The sequence below is a fragment of the Meleagris gallopavo genome, chromosome 2 (genome assembly GCF_905368555.1).
Source record: "Meleagris gallopavo chromosome 2, MGAL_WU_HG_1.1, whole genome shotgun sequence".
Taxonomy (NCBI): Eukaryota; Metazoa; Chordata; class Aves; order Galliformes; family Phasianidae; genus Meleagris; species Meleagris gallopavo.
In genome coordinates this window covers 3,731,705-3,751,670 of record NC_139405.1, presented here as the reverse complement: position 1 = coordinate 3,751,670, position 19,966 = coordinate 3,731,705, and the positions used below count along the sequence as shown (strand labels likewise).

Below are 19,966 nucleotides of genomic sequence, written 5' to 3'. Positions count from 1 at the left end.
TCCTGTTAATGTTCCATGAAACTGAGAAGTTACGCTCATGCTTAGCAAATAAAACAATCTGACAAAGCAGATCGATCTTTCTTTCCACTACAAGATCTCTGATTTCCAGCAGCTTCACACAAACCAGATCAGATTTCCTTCACACCTGAGAGTTTTCATCTCTTAACGGCAAGGTAAGAGGCTGGTGAAATGCTCTGCCTGTGTCACCGATCTGCCTGTGGAAGAAGGACTATGTGTTCAGTCAGTAGGGTACCAGATGGGATCTGGCATAAACAACTCCCTGACCCCACCAGAATAATTGAAAAGCACATCCATGACCCATCTTAATAAATACTAGGCTTACTGTGCTTCCAGACAGTGCACTCTTGCATTAGTATTTATTGTACACTACCCTCAGTATCGAGCTAGTCTAAACACCCACCAAGCAATGTGATGCTAATAAAACTGTAAATATGGAAATAGGTATAAGGAACGTGCTTCACATCAATCCACTGCATGAGAATTTAAGCTCCAAAGCGTGGTGAGTGCACAGCTCCCATCAGCCAGCTTCGTAGCTAGGGAAAGCAAAACTGGAAGGACAGTTACAGGAGAAAACTCGTGGTCAAGTGTGCCACCAAGAGGCAAAAGAAGCAGAGAGAGACAAGGTGGAGCACAGCAAGAGCATGCAAGATATCAGGAAATCCCTGGAATGATTTGTAGGTGGAGTCTGCCTTTACCAGTCTTCACTTCTTGATTTTAACTTCTAGACCACACATTTGCACAAGGACTGAAACCTGACATTCAACAAAGCAACGGGCTTAAAATCAGTGGAATTGTTACTAACACCAAAACGCAATAAAAACAGAATGAGAAAACAGCTCATCGGGAACCAAGACCACCATTTAAAAATTGCACAATTTCTACTTCAGAAATTTTTCCAGGATTTTTCTCCATGGTCACAAAAACAACAAGTAACACAATGAAGTGAAACCAGTAATAGGTGTCAAATGACCTATTCAGTTTCCTTTCTAAAAAGAACATACTGTGAGAATGTGTAAAGAAAAATTCAAGTTATTCCAACTGGATGTCTTGGTTTTTCAAAGGGAGATGTTTTGACACACATCACTGTATTTGCTTTTTGCTTTCAAGAAGCACACATCAAAGAATATTGTGCCATTAATCCTTTCCCCTCTTCCCTACAGAAGCATCTGGGAATAGCAGGTGGAGAGTTTGCAGAGAATACATGGCAGATGGTTTTACTTCTTCTGCTTTTGCAAAACAGAGACACATGAAATTTCCAAGTGCAGGGTTACACAGGCCAGTGCAGAGAGGGATTGAGCTGGTCATGGTGAGGCTCCCAGGTTCACAGTCCAAGCAGCAGAAAGCTGCTAAGTGCAGCTTCACAAGGTTAAAAACAACACATCAGCAACTTAGTGCTGGCTAAGCAACAGGACAGGCCTTCTCAGGGATTACAAGAGTAACAAAGATTGGTAACAACTAGCACAACCAAATCTGTGCAAGTCTGTTCCCTGTGGATTGGTAAGGCACCAGAAACGACTCCTCAAAGCAGCAAATAACCAACACGGGTTCTACAAAAAGGTCTGTGTGCCCTCTGCTGGCATCTGCAGCACAGTTCTCACCACTGTATTCAGAGTATTTCTGATAAGGATGAAAACTTACAGCGACATCTATAAAAACACAGACATGTTTCTAGGTAGCCTCTCTTTTGCTCAGTGTATTTCTTACAGTATTTATGAGTATTTAGCTACTTCTGAGCTCCAATAATCCTCTTACATTCTGAAAGATTAAGCCTTTTCATCATCTCCCACTGAATGCATTATTGATTAGGCCAAACCATGGCAGACAGACCAAGAAATGACATTAATCTACAGACACAGAATGTTTCAACAGCAGCTCTTTGCTAGTATGACAAGATAAAACTGGAGAGTAAGGAGAAAGTTCAGACTACGTCACGTACAATGTGATATGGACTATGCTACACAATAACAATTTCACACAATAATTTGTTGCAGAGTATTGCTTCCTTTTTGCTTTTTCAAATAGGAAAATACAGACAATTCCATCAGCAGACAGCAAACTTACAGAGGTTTTTCCTCAAGTAAAGCTTTTACCTGGTCTTCACTTGTTAAACCAAGGTGCATCACAAAATAAAAATGAAGCAGGAAATCTGAATTTGGCAGAACATCTTGACGTCTCGTCATCATAGCACAGATCAGCCTGTATGCCTGAAGTTTGCCTTCCTTATATTCATTTGGCAGGGTAGTTGCCTGAAAAAAGACTTGTATTAATACTATTTTTCTACTAGTCCACTAATGCAAAACTGTATTTTCAGCAGATTTTCCATAAACCAAATCTACTGTATTTATTAAAACAGACGTGAGTTCAAATACACTTGTCTCAGCCTGCAGTGATTGCAAAACTCAACAGTGCAACTGAGCATATACACATTTATTGTCAACAAAGAAAAAATACTAATGTGAAAAAGTTGAGAAGTAACTTACCTTGAACAACCATGATGCAAATATTCTGAGAGGAGGAATTAAGACAGGAGGAGAGGGAGTAGACTGATTGTCCACGCTTATAGCAAGGTTATCCCTTATCTGGTGTTTTTAAAAGAAGAGAGTTATTTAAAAAAAAAATAGTTCACTTTATTAATGTTATTTCATATTATTACTTCTCTTTTTTTTGTGGGGGTTTTTTTCTTTTTTCTTTTTTTTCTTTTTTTGTTTACTTTAAGGCACTACACCCTGCACTACACAGAGAGCTCCTTCTCAAGCCAACACCACCAGGAAAAGGTGTTCTACAGTGCTACACAGGCTAAGCATTTTAGGTGGTACCATTAGCTTTTGCACTAACAACAGCGTTTGTAGTGTTCTATCCTATACCTGTTTTCTTTGCTACAGTTTTATGAAGCCATCTAAATTAATTAAATTCTCATTAAATGGGAATATTTTCAACAGGGGATAGTTACAGGAAATCAAACAAAAATTTGACAAAATTTATGACAGAATCCTCCAAATATCATGCTTATATTGCAGGTGCTAATCCTAGATCAATCTTAGCATAATTAAACAAAAAATAATCGTTATCATTAGACGAAAATGTTATATACAATACCTTTGCAAGTTTATACCACAGCTCATAGAGATACCCAAAAACTTTTGCATGAATTTTAGGCGATTGTATATTGTTCACATCTCCAAGAATTCCCAAGATCCTCCTCCATAACACAGAAGCAGAATCAGGATGCCAACCGATGAGGCTTCCACCAGCAATTATACTGCAGTCATCAGCAAGGAACTCACTGCTGTCTGTAAATTTTAGAAGGTTCTGTTTCACTTCTGATGAAGTTCCAGTTCCGATGCACATTATTTCTAAAGAAACTCTTAAGGAAGTTTCAAGGCAAAAGAACCAAGAGCTTGAAATTTTATTGTGAAGTCTGGAAAGTTTACTAAGCAAAAAAGACAGGAGCTATGTAATTATTGATAAAAGGGCCCTTCTTTGGTCTTCCTGGTCAAGCACACACACAAACCAGAGAAGAAAAAAATCCACAACAAATAAAATAGTGAAGGCGTATTCCCAGACCCACAAGTCCTAAGCACAGGGAGCCTGTTTTGCTGAAGATGGACCTGCATGAGATGTGGCCTCCAAGCACCACACATTAGGGAAGAACACAGTGACCTCCTTCCCAGACTAAACCAATAAGGCTGTTAAGACCAATTTCTTTTATACAAACGTTCCATCTAAAAAGCACTCCACCAAATCATCTCGTCCTTCTGCACTACTCAAGGGAACACACGGGTCAAAGAAAAAAATGGCAAGAAAACACAGGCTAAAGGGCTTATCATATAGAGATGGCACAACTGTGTGTCAGTTTGCTATGACAGACTGCCCTCACTCAAGGTTTTGTAGCAGGGAAGCAAATGCAGTTAAATGTACTTTGTGCACGTCTGAAACTCGTGTACTCCAAAAGATGTATTCAATCAATAACTGGCTTTTACAGGCAATATTTCCATTGTGAAGAGTCTTGCCTTTTATTTTATTTATTTATTTATTTATTTTAAGATCACATAATATAAAATGACCTGAAAATACAACTGAACAATGGAGCTAAATACGATGCACCCTGAGAGATGAAGAATATGCTCTGCCACTACCATTATACACAGAAGCAATTCCTGAGGTAGCTGGATACAAACTGAGAAGGAATGCACAATCCCACTGGTGACAGGGGGATGGTTGGACTGGGTGATTTGTGGGTCTTTTCCAACCTTGGTGATTCTATGACTCTGTGATTCTGAAGTTGGGCATGATAATGGAATTAATATACCTAAACAGTAAACGAAATATTCCACACTGAAGCATAAATGTTAATGACAAAAGCTGTTCAATTATCTTCAGCAGAGAAAGCTATGCAGCAGCCTATGGTCACAATCAGAGCTATGGTCCCACAGGGCACCTTTGAGCACTCAGCATCCACTGTGTTTTGGTTTTTTTTTTTTACTTTTTTGTGATTTTATTTTCTTTTTGCTTCCTTTGTTTTGTTTCTGGCAGCATTATGAAATCCTATAGAGTTAAAACGTTATTTTTTAAGCATATCAGAAAGATTCTCAAGAGGAAAATTCATGAATCTATGCTGTTTGGGTGATGACAACACATTATTTTTAGCCTTGCACCATTCAGGGTTCTAAAGAAAATCAAAGTTTTATCTTAGAAAGCCTCCAAATCCTAAGATCAAACACATCTTTGTTTTGTACAAGAAGAAAATTAAGCTGAAACACCCAAATTAATGCAAGTAACCATATGACACATCAAAGTCCTAGAGGCTTGGCTTGTGACACATTTTTACTACTACAGCTGATGTTGTTCACAAGTGCTTCCACCAGCCATGGGCTCCGAGACACTCTCTGCAGTTCTCCATGTAACAACCATGCAACAAACAGAAGCAGCTCTGACAGATATGCCACTGGGAACAGGGCAAAGATGTTCTCTTACCGTGCAGATGGATAGGGCTGTATTCACCACAGTGATTACTGAGGTTTTGTAACATGACAAACAGAGGAAAGCTCTGAGCCGCACACTGCCCTGTATGCAGATCATGCAGCATTGAGTGGACATGTGGACAAACAACTTTGGCAAGAACCAGTAAATGCATTAGGAGCATGCCAATTCTACTGGGCAACCATATGCGGACCGCTTTGGAATTAATGCCTCTTATTTTATTATGCTGACCCAGGACATCAGAGGTGGATGCTGGTTGTCTTTTCCATGGAAATATACAGGAGGCATTACTTCTGGAGTAACTTACACACATTCATTACTCCACTTCTCTTTATCTTTAAAGTTATATAAAATAACTCATTCTGTTTGTACACACAAAGGAGCAATTTCTTATATCATAGGCAAAGAAAGTGCTGAGTTTACACAAATAATAATCCTTGCTGGGTTCTGCTCTGCACATTACCTTGTGTACAATGGCAATCTGAAGGATGGAACTGGGTGTGCTGGTTCTTTAAATCAGCAGTAATTGAAAGAAAAAGTGATCACAGAAATGAAACTATATAACTCATCAGTAAAAAGGCTGCAAGTAGTTTCATACGTTACAGTATCAAGTTATTGATATAACACCCCTAACTTGCTTACTACATATTAATGGGAAGATATCTCGAAGAGAATCAAAATATTTCAGTAGAATTAAAAAGGAAAGGACTTTTACTTGCAAATAAACTCTTCTGAGAACAACATTTCATGACTTCCTACTGGCATACAAGCAATGCTGAAGTACAAATAAGGAGGGTAACAGTTTAAGATATTGTGAATTAATCAGTTACTTTCTATCTGTCAAAATAAACAGAAAGGAGCCTACTGCACATTCTCAGAATATCCTGCTATGAAAAAAAAATCTAGAAAATAGAATTTAACAGAAATTAGATTCAATCCTTTCACTTGAATGCTAGTGCAAGCTAAGAGAGCACAAGTGATCAACTATCACATAGCTTATTACTTTGACACAGTAAGAAACTCAGTTTTAAGCATGTGATCACTTCCTGGATTGCAATTTATTTGCATCTATGTCAGGTTCATTCTCATTATCTTAATTCTTTAAGCTCTGTCCATTTAAATCTCGTTTTTGACAGAACATTCTGAACAAAACTTGGCAACATGCCTAAGAACGTGTATTTTTTTTTTTTTTTAAGAGGCAAACTGAACTCCTTTTTGAAATAAAAATCTAAAATATAATTTCTGGACTAGAATACCTGTTAAATTTGCATTATCTGAAGGACTAAGCTGAAGCCAGCGAGGTGCATCAGGATCCACACAGACATCTGTTGATGCATTAACCTCCTGATCTTCTTCAGAGGCTTGCCAAGGGATGAGAGCAATCTCTACTTCATTATTATACCCAATGGATGTGTCACTGCTAACACTTTCACCTAAAGCAAGCAGAGGATGAATAAAGATCATGGATCCTATTTTTAAAGATTGCATTAGCATAACATGACCTAACAAGACAAACTGATCACACTGGTTTCAGCTGCTACACTTAAAAAAAAATTACCATGTTTCTTGGAACTCACTTTTTTCTCTCTCCCTATGGTTTCCATGTGTTTGCTGTAAGTCAGCTTTCAAATCCAATTCAGCTGTACTACTGCTCCTTCGTACTGGTACCTACAGAGGAAAAAAAAAAGCATCAATTTCAGTTTATTAACTATATTTTTGAGAACATCATATTCTTGCAGTTTTGAGATACACAAATGCACACAGGGAAAGTTACTATAAATTAACTGCAATTCAGTCAGGATATTTAAATGAACATATGACACTGGAATAGGGAGCCAGGTTAATTTTTAATTCCCCACAACTACAAAGCCTGCATCTCTCTCCCCCCCCCTTCACCACACCTTGTTATTCTTGAAGTGATTAATGAGAGCACTTCCCAGAAAGAGCCTTGCCTGTAGAACAAAGCACAACAGTGCTGCAAGACCAGACACATGGCAGAACCAACAACCAGAGATGAGATTCCTCTTGCAGTCCTCCATGCAGCACTGCATTATACTTCCATAAAGATGAAGTCATATATTATTTCTATTGTTTTTCCAAAACCGCATTAAAAATTTACTAAGCTTGCCTGTCCAAATGTTAACTTAGGCAAACAATCCACAATAAATAGCCGGTGCTACAAATTTTGCTGAAGGAAAGTATTTTCTCCAGCACTTCAAACCATCAAACATTTACTACAGTGTAGTGTAGCTCTAAAAAAAAACATTAATTATTTAAGAAGAAAAAAAAGTGATGGACTTGTTTATTATTAATATAGAAAAGCACAGAAGTCTTTTATGAGAATAGTACATAGCAAATCATGTCAAAGTGCACTGGCAACTTACAGTATCAGAAGTTACAGATTGATCATAGCAAACAGCGTAAGGGACAACTTAAAGCTTAATTCCTGATTCCATACTAGAAATGTGACTAACAAATATTCATTCTTTCAGTTGATGGTTTTTAAATAGGAAAAGCCATCCGATTCACAATAAAATATTTTATTTATTAATGGACCATTTATGTTACATAAAACAAGATCACATCAATAATCACTATCTATTTTGCCTTACATGCTCAGCTTCATGTTCCTTCTTCATACACTCCTTATTCTCCTGAATTGACTTGGAGTCTAAAGTGGTCAAATTGTGAGAACTCCCAGCCTTTTTGCCTACAAATTTTAGACGGGAAACAGAATTAAAATATGGAGGAAAAAATTACACAGCAAATTACAAGAAAATATCAGTTACATTTACATATACATTTCTTATACTTACAGCAGAGCAAGGTAACAAATTGTAAAATTTTCACAGATTAATTATTAAGATAGAACACATGATGCTCTGACAAATCTTTTGTAAGCATAACAATCAAAACAGAAGTAGAACTGTTCCTCTGAAAACATGAAATATAAGCACACACTTGATAAATTTAAACAGTGACACTGCAAATGCACACATTTAATAAAGCCCTGGTTTATTAAAAGTTGTGTTCTCCATTTTTGGTTCAATGAGATACTAAAATTTAGTAGGAAAATGGGATAAAAAAACATTTTACAACTGTGGCTGAAAACCAAAGAACGTAACTGTGGCATCAGTGAGGCTCAAGAAGTCTTGGCACTTCTTCATGTGTGTAGTGTTACTATGTTTCACCAAAAATTACCTTGAAAAAAATCAGATGGAAATTGATCTGCAATATCTGAAGTGCTGCTACTTCGAGTGAGCTGCTGCTCTTGGTCTACAAAGAGGCCTGTAGCTTCTGCTCCTGCCAAACTTTCCGACTGCTGAGATTCTTCAACTTCTGTTGATTTAATTAAAAAAATATATTTGTATGACCTCTGAATTAAACACACATGCTAACTCCTTAACTATGAAAGCTAAGTGAAAAAGTGACCCACTCAAGTACTTCAAATTACAAAAACTAGAATTTAACCCCTACTCAGAGAAGTTAAAAGTATCCTTAGAAAAGCAAAGTTTAGAGAGAGATGTATTAACGGTTTAAATCATGAAAGACCTAGGAAAAAATGGAGAAATTACTTTGGGGTTTCAATGTGGCACTCTTACTTGGGATCAGGAGAGCTCTCCTTTGGTAGTGATGCTTTCAGTCACAGCACTGGTTAATGCCACCCACCCTAACTGTTGACTTTTCTGTTGGAAAGCAGTCAGAAAGTCGGCCCACAAGTCCCCCATCAAAGTGACCCAGGAGAACCACCATCAGACTGCTCAAGGTATTCAATCCACACATCCAATGCTATTTTCCTTCTCAAAATATTAGAAGAAATGGTTCAGTACCAACATGGTGACGTGGAGAAGCACTGGATTTCTGTTTTTTAAAAAAGGATCATGGGCTGAATTATCGACTCCTCCACACTTCTTTCTGCATATTATTACACAATAAAACTAAAATGACCTGCCCACCAGCTTTCTACATTCTGTTCCTCTCCTTTCCTTTGCCCTGCTTCCTACCTCCTTGCTGGTCTGTATGCACTGACTTTGAGGCTACGTCTATGCAGTAAGGAGCAAGAAGCAAAGCCCCTCAGGGTACAAGATTGCACCTACCTGCACTGACTGCAGCAGGAGCATGCAGGAGGAGGACAGCATGCTTCCTTTACTCAATATGCACTAACTGAGCTCAGTCACTACCCATATTACAATATACATCATTTCTATTTCAGTAAACTGCCTCACAAACCCATGCTTGCAAAACCCAAATGTTCTGGTGTTCATTGACCCCAAAGTATCACTGCCAGTATCAAAGCTTTACTGAAGGCAACAAATACACGAAACCCCACCGTTCAGGTCAATGCCCATATCAAGTAGCTTGAACAATTTCAAGATTATGACCAAAACCAACAACATGGGATGAAAAACACTCAAGATATTTCATGGAATAGGAATCACCAAAGAGCCACAATTTGCACCACGTGCAAAATTTCTCTAGTTTCGGTTTCTGCATTCCTAACTCTTTGTACATCAGGTATGTGTTGCTTGGGAACTTTCAGTAAATCAAGTACTTGAAAACAAAAACATGGAGAAAATCATTTATTCAGTAATTCTAGGAATTTTTACTTTTATTATTAGGAAATATAAACCCAATAAAATTGTAATTCATGTTAATCTTTTAATATTTAAATAAACAAAACCAGCGTTGCTTGCGGTACTTTTGAGAGAAATCAAATACTACATGAAAGCTAAGAGGCACTGACAAACCTTTCATAATTGCTTCTAGAGTCATTAATTACAGAAAAAATTCTTTAAGGAAAAAAGATCCACATTTGTAAGCACTGATTTGTAACTGAGTGTGACACCGAGGGAATGAGTTTTTTCTTTTAAAATCAAGTACCAGCAGCTCAACCTGCTGCACTTCTTTTTTGGCACATTTTGCTTGTGATATCTCATACATTCGTGCACACAACTAGTTTCTATTGCAGCTCCTTGAGAAGACCTTCCTGTCCTCTTTTCCTCTGAAAAGGTTACTTACATTGGTAATGAATCCAGTTCCAGTGACAGAACAACAAAAACCATTAGAAGTGACCATGTTTTTTTTTTTTAACCCTTTCCTGCTTTGAAAAAGAGCAAGGTACATTTCCACTGAATCTGCTCTACTCCTACCTGCAACCACCATTACTTAACGCTGTGTTTGGAACAGATCCAGGAAAGAGAAACAGAACCAGTGCAAAACATCTCATTCCACGCTCCTTAAGAATAATTAACTGGACAGAAAGAGAGCAGACAGAAAAGCTTAAAAATATAAAGAACATTTATATAAAAGATGACTTTAAAGTACAGTACCTGACAGTCTGTGAGAGCAAGAAGTGTAAGAGATACCAGGTAAGAGAGAGCTCACAGTGTGAAGCAGAAGAGGTACACTTTTAGTAGCTGGCAAAGCCTCATAAAGATGAACACAGTTGCTGATAGACTGGCTTCGCTTAGCTTCCAGGAAAAAAATAAAGCAACAATTATGTCAGAAAACAGGAAAATATTTGGATTTGGAATGTCATGATAAAACGAAAAACAAAGCTTTTGAAAGAATCTTACAGTGTCAAGCTCTGCAATATTTCCTGCTATCCCTAAGTTAATAACATACAATGTATCTCAGCCACTGAAATACAATGTGGAATCTTTCCTTTTGTCAGCCTGTGATTACTATGCACGAGCTTATTTGACTTACCCTTGTTTCTTCTCATTGCAGTACCATTAGCAGTACATGCAGCTCAAAACAAAAAATGGAAAACTTATTCAGCTTACTTTCTGCTAGCAATGCTCCCTCCTGCCCCAAAAACTAGCTACCTCTTCCATTCACTCATCTTGGCTGAAAACAATGCATTCTGATCTGAGAAGTGAGATAGTGTGCCTCTTAGAAGTCAATCTAAAGATACAGCTACCACTATTAGGTTGTTTTTTTTAAACTAAGGATCCTTGCTCCAGCCTTGATGAAGCGCTGAGTGCACTTGTCTGGCAGTACTGCTGACCTTGCTTTGAGCAGGTGCTTCATGACCTGAAGCAGCTTACACCCTGAATTATTCTGCAGACACTGCTTTTGGCATACTTGCTTTCTCCACTTACTAACAAGATGATGAAACATGCAAGTTATGAGATGGGGTTTGGATTCTTCAGTCAATAGTGAAGCTAGAAGCACTCAAAATACTGCTGGAACTCTGCACTTTTGCAAAAGGAGAAAATAATCTCAAAGATAGCAAAGTGTTAAACGTTGTATTCAGTATTATTTTGCTGGCAGCTTCTCTCATCATCTGTAAGAGAGATGAGCAGTGTCCCTTTTGTAACCTGTACATTATATACTTTCTCAGGCCACAAGAAAAACACCTTCCAAGGTAGCTAATGCTTTAGAAGATTTCTATCATCATTAAAACAAGTTATTAAAATATATTAATGATTAACATCCAGTTGGCATAAGCTTGAAGTCTCCTTTAGAAAAATGCATCAATTTTTCACCAACTGTACTAGAAATGCATCAGGTATTTGCTGTGTTGATTCCCTTTTTGTTCACAACAATGCCAATGCTGATTCTCAGAGAAGAAAAAAGGAAAAAGGAAAAAATATTCAAGCAGGATGGTGGGGTGCTGCATTAATACCCTGCTATTAACTATTTAACTCCCAATGCAAGCAGAAGATCAAAATAAAGTCATCCTTGTGTTTGTTATGCTGATGTAGGTGTGTGGGGTTTTTTCCCCTTTATTCTTCAGTGAGGGAGGGGAAAAAAAAAAAAAAAAAAGCCCCAGGGCAGGAGATGCTTTCCCCAGATCTCCATTCTGCTACATAAAGTCCTTCCCTGACTATTTCTCTAATCCCTATAAGGACTGCTACATTTCTCTCTGAAAGATAACACCTGGAATTTTAGTAGCTGAGTTCTGGTCTCCTAGAAAGTCTTACTCTTAGGAAATAGATAGACATCAGACTATTTGAAATCATTATTTGCTATATCTGCATGTGCAAATATAAGGGGTTTTTATATCTGCTGATTTGGGAATCACTGATCACCAGAAATCCTATGAAAGCCAGAATAATTCTACTTTATGTGATCGTAAGACACAAAATGAAACCAGAGTATTATTACACATGAAGTTCATCCTTTAGTCTGACAACCAATCTGCTGCCCACCAAATAAACTTCTCTGTAGCCAGAAAAGACATACTGGCTCACCTTCATATTTTGCTGGTAAGAAACATAACTAATCTATTATGAATGAGGAAAGACTGCTTAGAAAAACAACTTCTATTAAAAAACAGAGAAGACTTTCTATGAAGAGTCTTAATCCATAGCCCACTGAGTTAGAATAGACTCACTACCATAAAACAGAGACCAAATTCAGGCCTCTGATATGCTTGAAAAATTAGGTATCTCTTTCAACACCTGGAGCCTCAGACATTCCCCCATCATTCCTAAACCCCATTCTCCCTTCTGTTTACCACTATACTTTTTCTGTCCAGAATTAAACATGAGAAGAAAAAAAGGAAAATGAGATGCTATAAATTGTTACATCATTAAGAAGGAAGTAAATAAATAAGAAAGGATGCTTATTAAATACCGGCTTCATCTTGTTATTACAGTAAAAAGCAAGCAGCAAGAAAGTTTAGAAACTAAGCATAATGCATTTAAGAGTATGCATTCAGTGTTTTCCAAAATATTTTGATCTTTCATTCACATTTATAGCCCTGCAGCCATCCAGACTCAGGTATGCAACATCTACGTTTAATTTAGTTGCATTTTTGGAAGTAGTCAGAACTCAAAGGCAGATATAAAACTGGAATGTTACTGCATGTTTGGGAATAAGATATCTAGTGAAGATCTAACCTGTTGCTCTCTGACGAACAATATTTCTTGCTTTCTCAACTCCGGGAGCTCCAGAGGTGGTGGCACTTCTGAATCTCATGGGCTCCACAACTTCAGGATGACTCTTCCAGCTTAATGAAAAAGATCTTCCCACTACAGCTGTCTTCTGAGGCTCTAAAACACCACCTAAGAAAAAACAAAATTATTCTAGCATTTAGTATTGTATTTAGCTCTGTCATTTATTCTTCTAGGGTTTGAATGAACTTACAGGCATTCCAACATGGAAAAAAAAATTCATCTTCAAATCAGTGTAGCTGATGTAGTAATTGCTTTAGAATCACAGTAAAAATTCAACTATGTGCACCAATTGCAAAGCAGCATATGAATGCAGTCGAAATACTGTAATTCACAAAGTTTAATAAAATTACATGGAAAAGAATTTTGACATTGATGACTACGCCAGAATATAGCACAAGAAATCATGATTCATTCCTGCTGCACAGAAAAAAATCATTTTGAGCACATACTAAAATCTGCTAACCAGCTACCATCTATTGACCCCAATTACCCTTCCTAGCACAATGAACATAAAAATCCAAAGCCCTTCAAATTTGATTAATCAGGTTCTTACACAAGATTAAGAGGTATTTAATGTTAGATCTTTTAAAGTTTAAACTTGAATATTTAACTTGTTTGATACAAAAAGCACTGAAGCATGGGGACTAACCCTTTCCTCTCTGCTTTTTTTCTTTCTGTTCACTGAGCTTATCCAAGGGTAAGTTAGTCATTTCCACCCCGTACACAGTTCTTGCTAGCACTGCTGTTAGAGAGTCCATGATGTTGGCCCACTCATTTATGAGCTCCTCCCAGTCAGTCAGGGAAGACAGAACGCTAAGAAGCTCATCCCACAGCTCCCGAGAAATGTAGACGCTCAGGTTTGCTCTGATCCAAGCCACAATGAGAGTCTAGGAGGAAATAAACAAGTGACAGGTCACACATCTTTGCTGAAATTCACACAACACCATCTTGCATATTAGTACTGATTAGCAGTGACACACAGATACATAGATACTATTCATCAAAAAACATTCCCAGAAATGAGTGGGTAGATATTCCTAAAAGTTACTGACCAAGGAAATTTAAAAATTCTGAAACAGATGCTTCAGCTGGTCTCTATTTCTCCTGGTAAGCTAATATATTATTCATAGAGCAATAATAATAGAGTAGAAAACAGAACTGATCATCGCAACACCTTTCAAATGATTATAGAGCTGGAGTTATGTCTGCAACATTCGGGTCTGAACACATCATGTACAAATGGATGCACACAGATTTTCATCTTCTTAAGTGTGACTTAGTTTTGACTTGCCAGATGAACTTCTACAAGAAGTTGCATACAGCTCACAGTGTAGAGCTACTCACTGAAGATATCCTACAATTAGACTATCTGCCTGTGCTAGCACAGTTTGCAACACAGCCCTGAAGAATAGATCAAATCAACTGCTTCTGACACCTGGAATCTGTCTTAAAACAATTAGCTGTATTACTGCAAAGGAGAACTTCTTCATGTTTTACAAATACATTGCATAGTACTGTGCAATAGTACTTAAGCAAAACTATGGGCATGGAAAACTGGTGCCAAACACACAGAAAATACTCACTCGGAAAAGTAATCCTGACATGCTCTGAGCAAACGTATCCTTTATTTGGTTTTCTTTTGGCTTCTGCATCACTGCTTCTGTTATTCTGAGGAGTATCTGTAACATCTGCTCCCTGGTTCCAAAATAAAATTGTACTTTTTGTTCACAGTTTCTATTGATCATTCTTGTTCATTTTCACGCAACAAAAAACCTGTTAATCCTCAGTAAACTTTACACATTGAGAATGTGATCACACAAAGATTTCAACAGAATTTTTGCAAAATAACACCAGTTGACTGTGGGCTGTAGAACTTAATTTTTGAGAAGAAAAACTCAGGAATGGAAGTAATGAGCAGAACTTTGAAATCAAAAAGCACTTTGATGAAGACACAGCAGAACCTACAACCTCATAAATCAATTCAGATGCAAGTTGTAAGCGTGGCATATGTAACAAGGCCCATCACTGAGTAAGTTCTCTCTCACTCTCTCCCCTTCCCAATAATTGTCCCATAACAGCTAAATATTAATATTCTTCTCTTAGGCATAGAATATATTAAACTTACCATGTCTTTTTATTCATTGATAGTTCCATTATCATGCGCCTAAAAATACTGAGAACTGCCTTGCAAGCATCAACTTGCTCCTTCAGAAGCACGGGGACTTCAATGCATGGTTCCAGTAAAAAAACATTTGCAGAGTTTGTCAAGAACACCTTCAAGACACAGGTATTTACAGTCAGTTTACACAGTGCAAGAAAAAAAAAGTCAAGGCTTAGAATAATAGAATACTTGTCCTCTCTTAGTTAAATCATTCATTTTCCTTAGAGCAAGTTTCACATTTCATCTACCACTTTATTGTTCTAAATCATTCTAAATCAAAGTCAGATGGCATTACATGATAACAAGGGCATATATCACATAGTCCATTGTCTTGCAGGTAACTCTTCTGTTTGGTCAGGTAGGAGTGCCAATCCTCCAGCTACTCATTTCCCAACATTATATGCTTAAGCAAACACCACCATTTCCAATTAATGAGGTACAATAAAAGCATATGCACAGTTCTAATTCACAGTACCAACTGTGGGAAAAAAAAATATGTACCTCATACCTTAAAACAGTTATCCAGGCCTGAGACATGAGCACACGGCTTAACATACATTTTTATAGTTATAAATGAAGTTCAAATCGTATCTGATGAAAACCATCAGCTCCTCATAGTTTCTTTCCTTAATTTCAGATTTTTAATTTCAGAAAGGCCTTTATCTAAGTTCTTAAACCAAAATAGGAAATTATAGTTTATATAAGTCAGAAGAGTATTATTTTCAGTAGTGCTAGCCTGGAACCCTCCCAAAATGTTATAATCTGGTAATTAACATGAAATTTAATCTGGCTATATGACAGTACTATAATGTGTAGTATAAGTTACATGACTCTTGCAGCCTTGTAACCTTTCAACACAGCACACCTGTAACGCAGCTTGAGCACCAGCTTTAACATTTTTGTCCTCATCTTCTAATACACATCCTCTGTTAACAGCACTGGTAAAGGAGTACGTTCTTCCCCAGCTGGATGAGCGCTTATGTCCTGAATGGTCAGAGGAAAGCTTTCAAAAACATCACTCAGTTAGTGACCAGGGAGAAAGGAAAACGTCCGTATTTATTCAAAATCAATTAAAATGGCAAAAGCAAGAAGAGGGAACTACTGTGTCCTATGTCCATTTCAGCAAGGAAGTCATGTCTGTGCTTGATATCTCAGAGCAAACAGATAGTACGTGGAATTTAAAGGTTCATAAGACTTCAAAGAACTACAGTATTCTGAAATATCTTACATTTTGTAGTCACTGATAGTAGTACATTTGAATTCATGCCTGGAATCACTACAGATTCTGATTTTACAACTCAACCATCTTTCTCGGTATAACAAAGTTTCTATTTAAGTAGCTTTGAATGTGAACATCTAAGTTAATATTTACTACAGTGAACATGAAAAAAAAATGTGATGTCACAGAATTTTTACTTAAAATTTAAGTTCCTAGAGTTACAGATCCAAAGTTTGGACAGAGTACATGCAAATTAGTAGATATTTTCAAGTTCTTAAGCAGTTACCACCACTTCCATTAAGTTCTTGCTACCATATCTCTATAGACAAGGAATAATGAAGCTGCATTTTTCAAAGAGCTGCAATCTTTCTTTGCACTCAGTAAGGCCTACCAAACACTCAGTAATGATTCATATTTCTGGCCCTTAGATATAGTACTTTTTAATCCTGATTTCCCATATAATTTAAATTTTTACTCCCTTTCAAAGCAGGCTTAAGAGATAAACAACATATTGCAGGGAGACAGAATAATGTAAATAACACTGATAGCATACATGTTTACCATCCGTTTGCGCTGATGAATCCTCTAAGCTGATAACTGCATCCTCACTGTTTTCCTTTTTGTCTGGCTCCTCCATGAACACAGGTTTCTCCTGCAGGATCCACTTTCGATACACCTTAACCACTTTTCGTGTTGCAGATATATCAGAGGAAGGCAACAAAAATGCCTAAATTTAAAGTTAACTGATTTTACTGGATATATGGGGCATAGAAATCCATGCATACAAATATACACATGCATCATCACCACCCATAAATAGCACAAATCAAAAATAAAGTAAGAAAACATGTTTTACATCTGTACAAGGAGTTACAGTTAAACAACAACGTATGCATATATCTTCACTCACTATTCTGTAATTATTAAATCCAAACAATTTCCTTGTTGTATTTGTTCAGACAACCACAAAGAGGTGCTTCTGCTCACTGTAAGCTCTCTAAATTAAGGTGTATTCATTACACAGTCATTATTAGGCATAGAGGTCTGGCAGACTGAAAGTTGGGTTCTACCCTACGCTTGTAGAAGCTGATTTCGAATTACATCATTAGTATAGGATATGAAATGCCATTTTAGCAGGTGTGGGTAAAGGCAAGACATTAAACTGTGATGAGAATAGCAGTGACTGGCATTCAATCCTTTCTGACAACATATTCAAAGAACAACATAATGAATTTACTTTCAACGTGCTACCCCTTGTCAGTATTTCTAAAATTCTGGAAAGATGTTCACTGTGAGAGCTTTCCAAGGGCAAAACTGCCTGTTTCCCCACATTTCTGGAGATCTTGGGCATCTAAAAAAATACAGTGATGTGTGTTAGACTCTTGCAGTATTATAAATCCTGGGAAAGTACACACTCACTAAACTGTAGGTGATGTCTACCATATTCTTAATGGCTAAGTACTACTCCTTGCAGTGGTCTAAAGTTAGTTTGATCACAGAACATTTTATAGACTTCTGAAAATGAAATCTAACTACTAACTAGTATCAACTGTTGGAAAATCTTTGGACAACGGTGAAATGGCACAGAAACCAAGGTAGAGAAATTCCATCTGGTACCAAAATATCCACCTCGTTTTCCCAAGAAAGAAAAAGTTCCTGCTTTGGTATTGCATGCATTATATTACAAATTCAGTGAGAATGACTAAAATACATGCTTCAAATTAAAAAAAATCTGTTCAGTCTATGAAGAGATTACCCACTCTTCACAGTTAACAGCAACAGAAGCTGTAGAAATGCATTTCAAAACAAACTTCATAGTATATCTTCCTATAGTCAGTTTAGCTGCAAAAACATTACAGGGGTATCTTATTCAGACTGGGGGAAATCTATGCACCACATAGCATGTTTCCCTTTGTTCAGACAGCATAAAGGACAATATCCAACAGCTAGATGGAGTCTTCAACTCCTAGTCTGCAGAAATTGAAGGGTTAGCAAAAGCTAGATTAAATATGCCACACAGGAAGCACGTTGTTCTCTGAGTTATGAGGAAACTGAAGAAGTCTGATGACAATTGCTAGACTATTAGTAAAGCAGTGGGATGAATGGCTACTACACAAAATGCTTTCAGGAAGGCTGAAAAGTAGGGTAGAAAGAAAGGAAAAATAAAAACACAGAGGAATTCAGAGTGACTAGTGAGATTCCTGTAAGGGAGAGATAAAAACGGGCAGGATCCAAGTGCCACAATCTGCTTCAATTACTGAACACTGATCATATTTAATAAAAGTGCTGCATTCTGTCACCTTCTGTTCCCCAGAAGCCAGTTTAACTTTAGACACACTCTGAACACACACCAGCAGAGGGCAGAACACCACAGTGGTTCTCAACAGACAAAATCGCTCCTTCCTGTCACAATGACATCCATCTCACAAAAGCACTGGTACAAGGAGCTCCTTAACTACGCCACACAGAACACTTCTCAATAAAGCATGCATGCTTACTCTGCTGCTGGAGGGTGTCTCCTATAAATTTATGTGACCTGGAACTGTTGTTTCAACCAATTTCTACCATGACAACATAGCAGAAAAGGACTGGGAATTGACACGTGTATTTTTATCCCAAACAATTGAAAAGATATCAAAATGAAGACAAACACTCGTAGAAGCAATAAATAATGACTCTGAACACACACGTGCACATTTACCTGCCGAAACACCTCATTGACAAAGTTAACATATCCTCGTGTGGACAGGAGGATCCGCTGCACCATCTCATAGACAGTCCGATGCTGCTCCTCGATGCTGCAGAGGCTTGAGTTACTGAGCCGGCGGTCAGACAACGTGCTGCTATTGGAATGGCTTCTCTCTTGCTCGCTTGCATAAGACATGCTGGTTTCCAGTTCAGGGTTTTTATCTTGGTTTCCAACACTAACAGTCTACACAGAAGAAAAGATATAGCTAATTAAATTACTGAAGCGCTGCATACCAAAAATCTGTGATACTTACTCTGAACTCAAGGCAGCAGCATTCATTTTCACAAAGCACACGGGCATCCCAGCAGTCAGGACGAGCAATTTTCAATCTACTTTTTGAATCAAGAAGAAATTTGGTCCTATATGCTATATTGTGCTTACTTCCTATGGGGTCCCCTGCAGCTGACTGACTTGTCTGCTCCCCAGGAAAGAAAGAGGGAGGGGTGCAGCGGTGGGACTGGAGAGCTGGCAGGCACAAGGGAGAAGCAGCTCCAAGTCCATTGCATTTTTGAGAAAGAAAGGATCACATCACTATACATGGTGCATATTCTTAGGCATTATTATTCCCGACAGCTCTTTGTCAGATATTGTTCTGGCGTGGCATTCCATTTATTTTGCAACATTTCATCCTGAACCATGTCTGGCTAAAATAATTCACACAATAATACAGAGGACAAAGCCTCTGGAAGAAAGTGAACAAAACTGCATCTGAATTGCTGGACAAAGAATGCTACTTACACTAACTGAAAGCATTACCCAAATGCAGTTTGGCTTTACATTTACTTCAACAAGGCTGCTGTCTCTTTGACAAACAGAGCAGCAGTACTGTCCCTACTACTTCTCATAAGAAACTTACTTGTAAAATTTTGCCATACTAACAAGGCACAGGCTACAGGCACTGAAGTTTCTAACAACTAGGAAGTCAACAT

At 37.7% G+C, this 19,966-nt stretch overlaps 1 protein-coding gene across 5 annotated transcripts in view; it reads right to left on the bottom strand.

Moving 5' to 3' along the window:
- RALGAPA2 (Ral GTPase activating protein catalytic subunit alpha 2) overlaps positions 1–19,966 on the bottom strand; it is a 121,517-nt gene that overhangs the window by 72,433 nt on the left and 29,118 nt on the right. For 4 of the 5 annotated variants that reach the window (XM_085218663.1, XM_085218661.1, XM_085218659.1 and 1 more), the window contains 14 exons: positions 18,990–19,220; positions 16,842–17,015; positions 15,935–16,072; positions 15,034–15,182; positions 14,492–14,603; positions 13,558–13,795; positions 12,852–13,016; positions 8,203–8,340; positions 7,614–7,711; positions 6,579–6,669; positions 6,258–6,434; positions 3,118–3,311; positions 2,502–2,600; positions 2,112–2,267 (listed from right to left, as the gene is read on the bottom strand). In XM_085218663.1, the coding sequence (XP_085074789.1) occupies positions 2,112–2,267; positions 2,502–2,600; positions 3,118–3,311; positions 6,258–6,434; positions 6,579–6,669; positions 7,614–7,711; positions 8,203–8,340; positions 12,852–13,016; positions 13,558–13,795; positions 14,492–14,603; positions 15,034–15,182; positions 15,935–16,072; positions 16,842–17,015; positions 18,990–19,220 (2,160 nt within the window). The remainder of the gene's footprint in view (positions 1–2,111; positions 2,268–2,501; positions 2,601–3,117; positions 3,312–6,257; positions 6,435–6,578; positions 6,670–7,613; positions 7,712–8,202; positions 8,341–12,851; positions 13,017–13,557; positions 13,796–14,491; positions 14,604–15,033; positions 15,183–15,934; positions 16,073–16,841; positions 17,016–18,989; positions 19,221–19,966) is intronic. The other variant, XM_085218660.1, reaches the window with a different exon arrangement.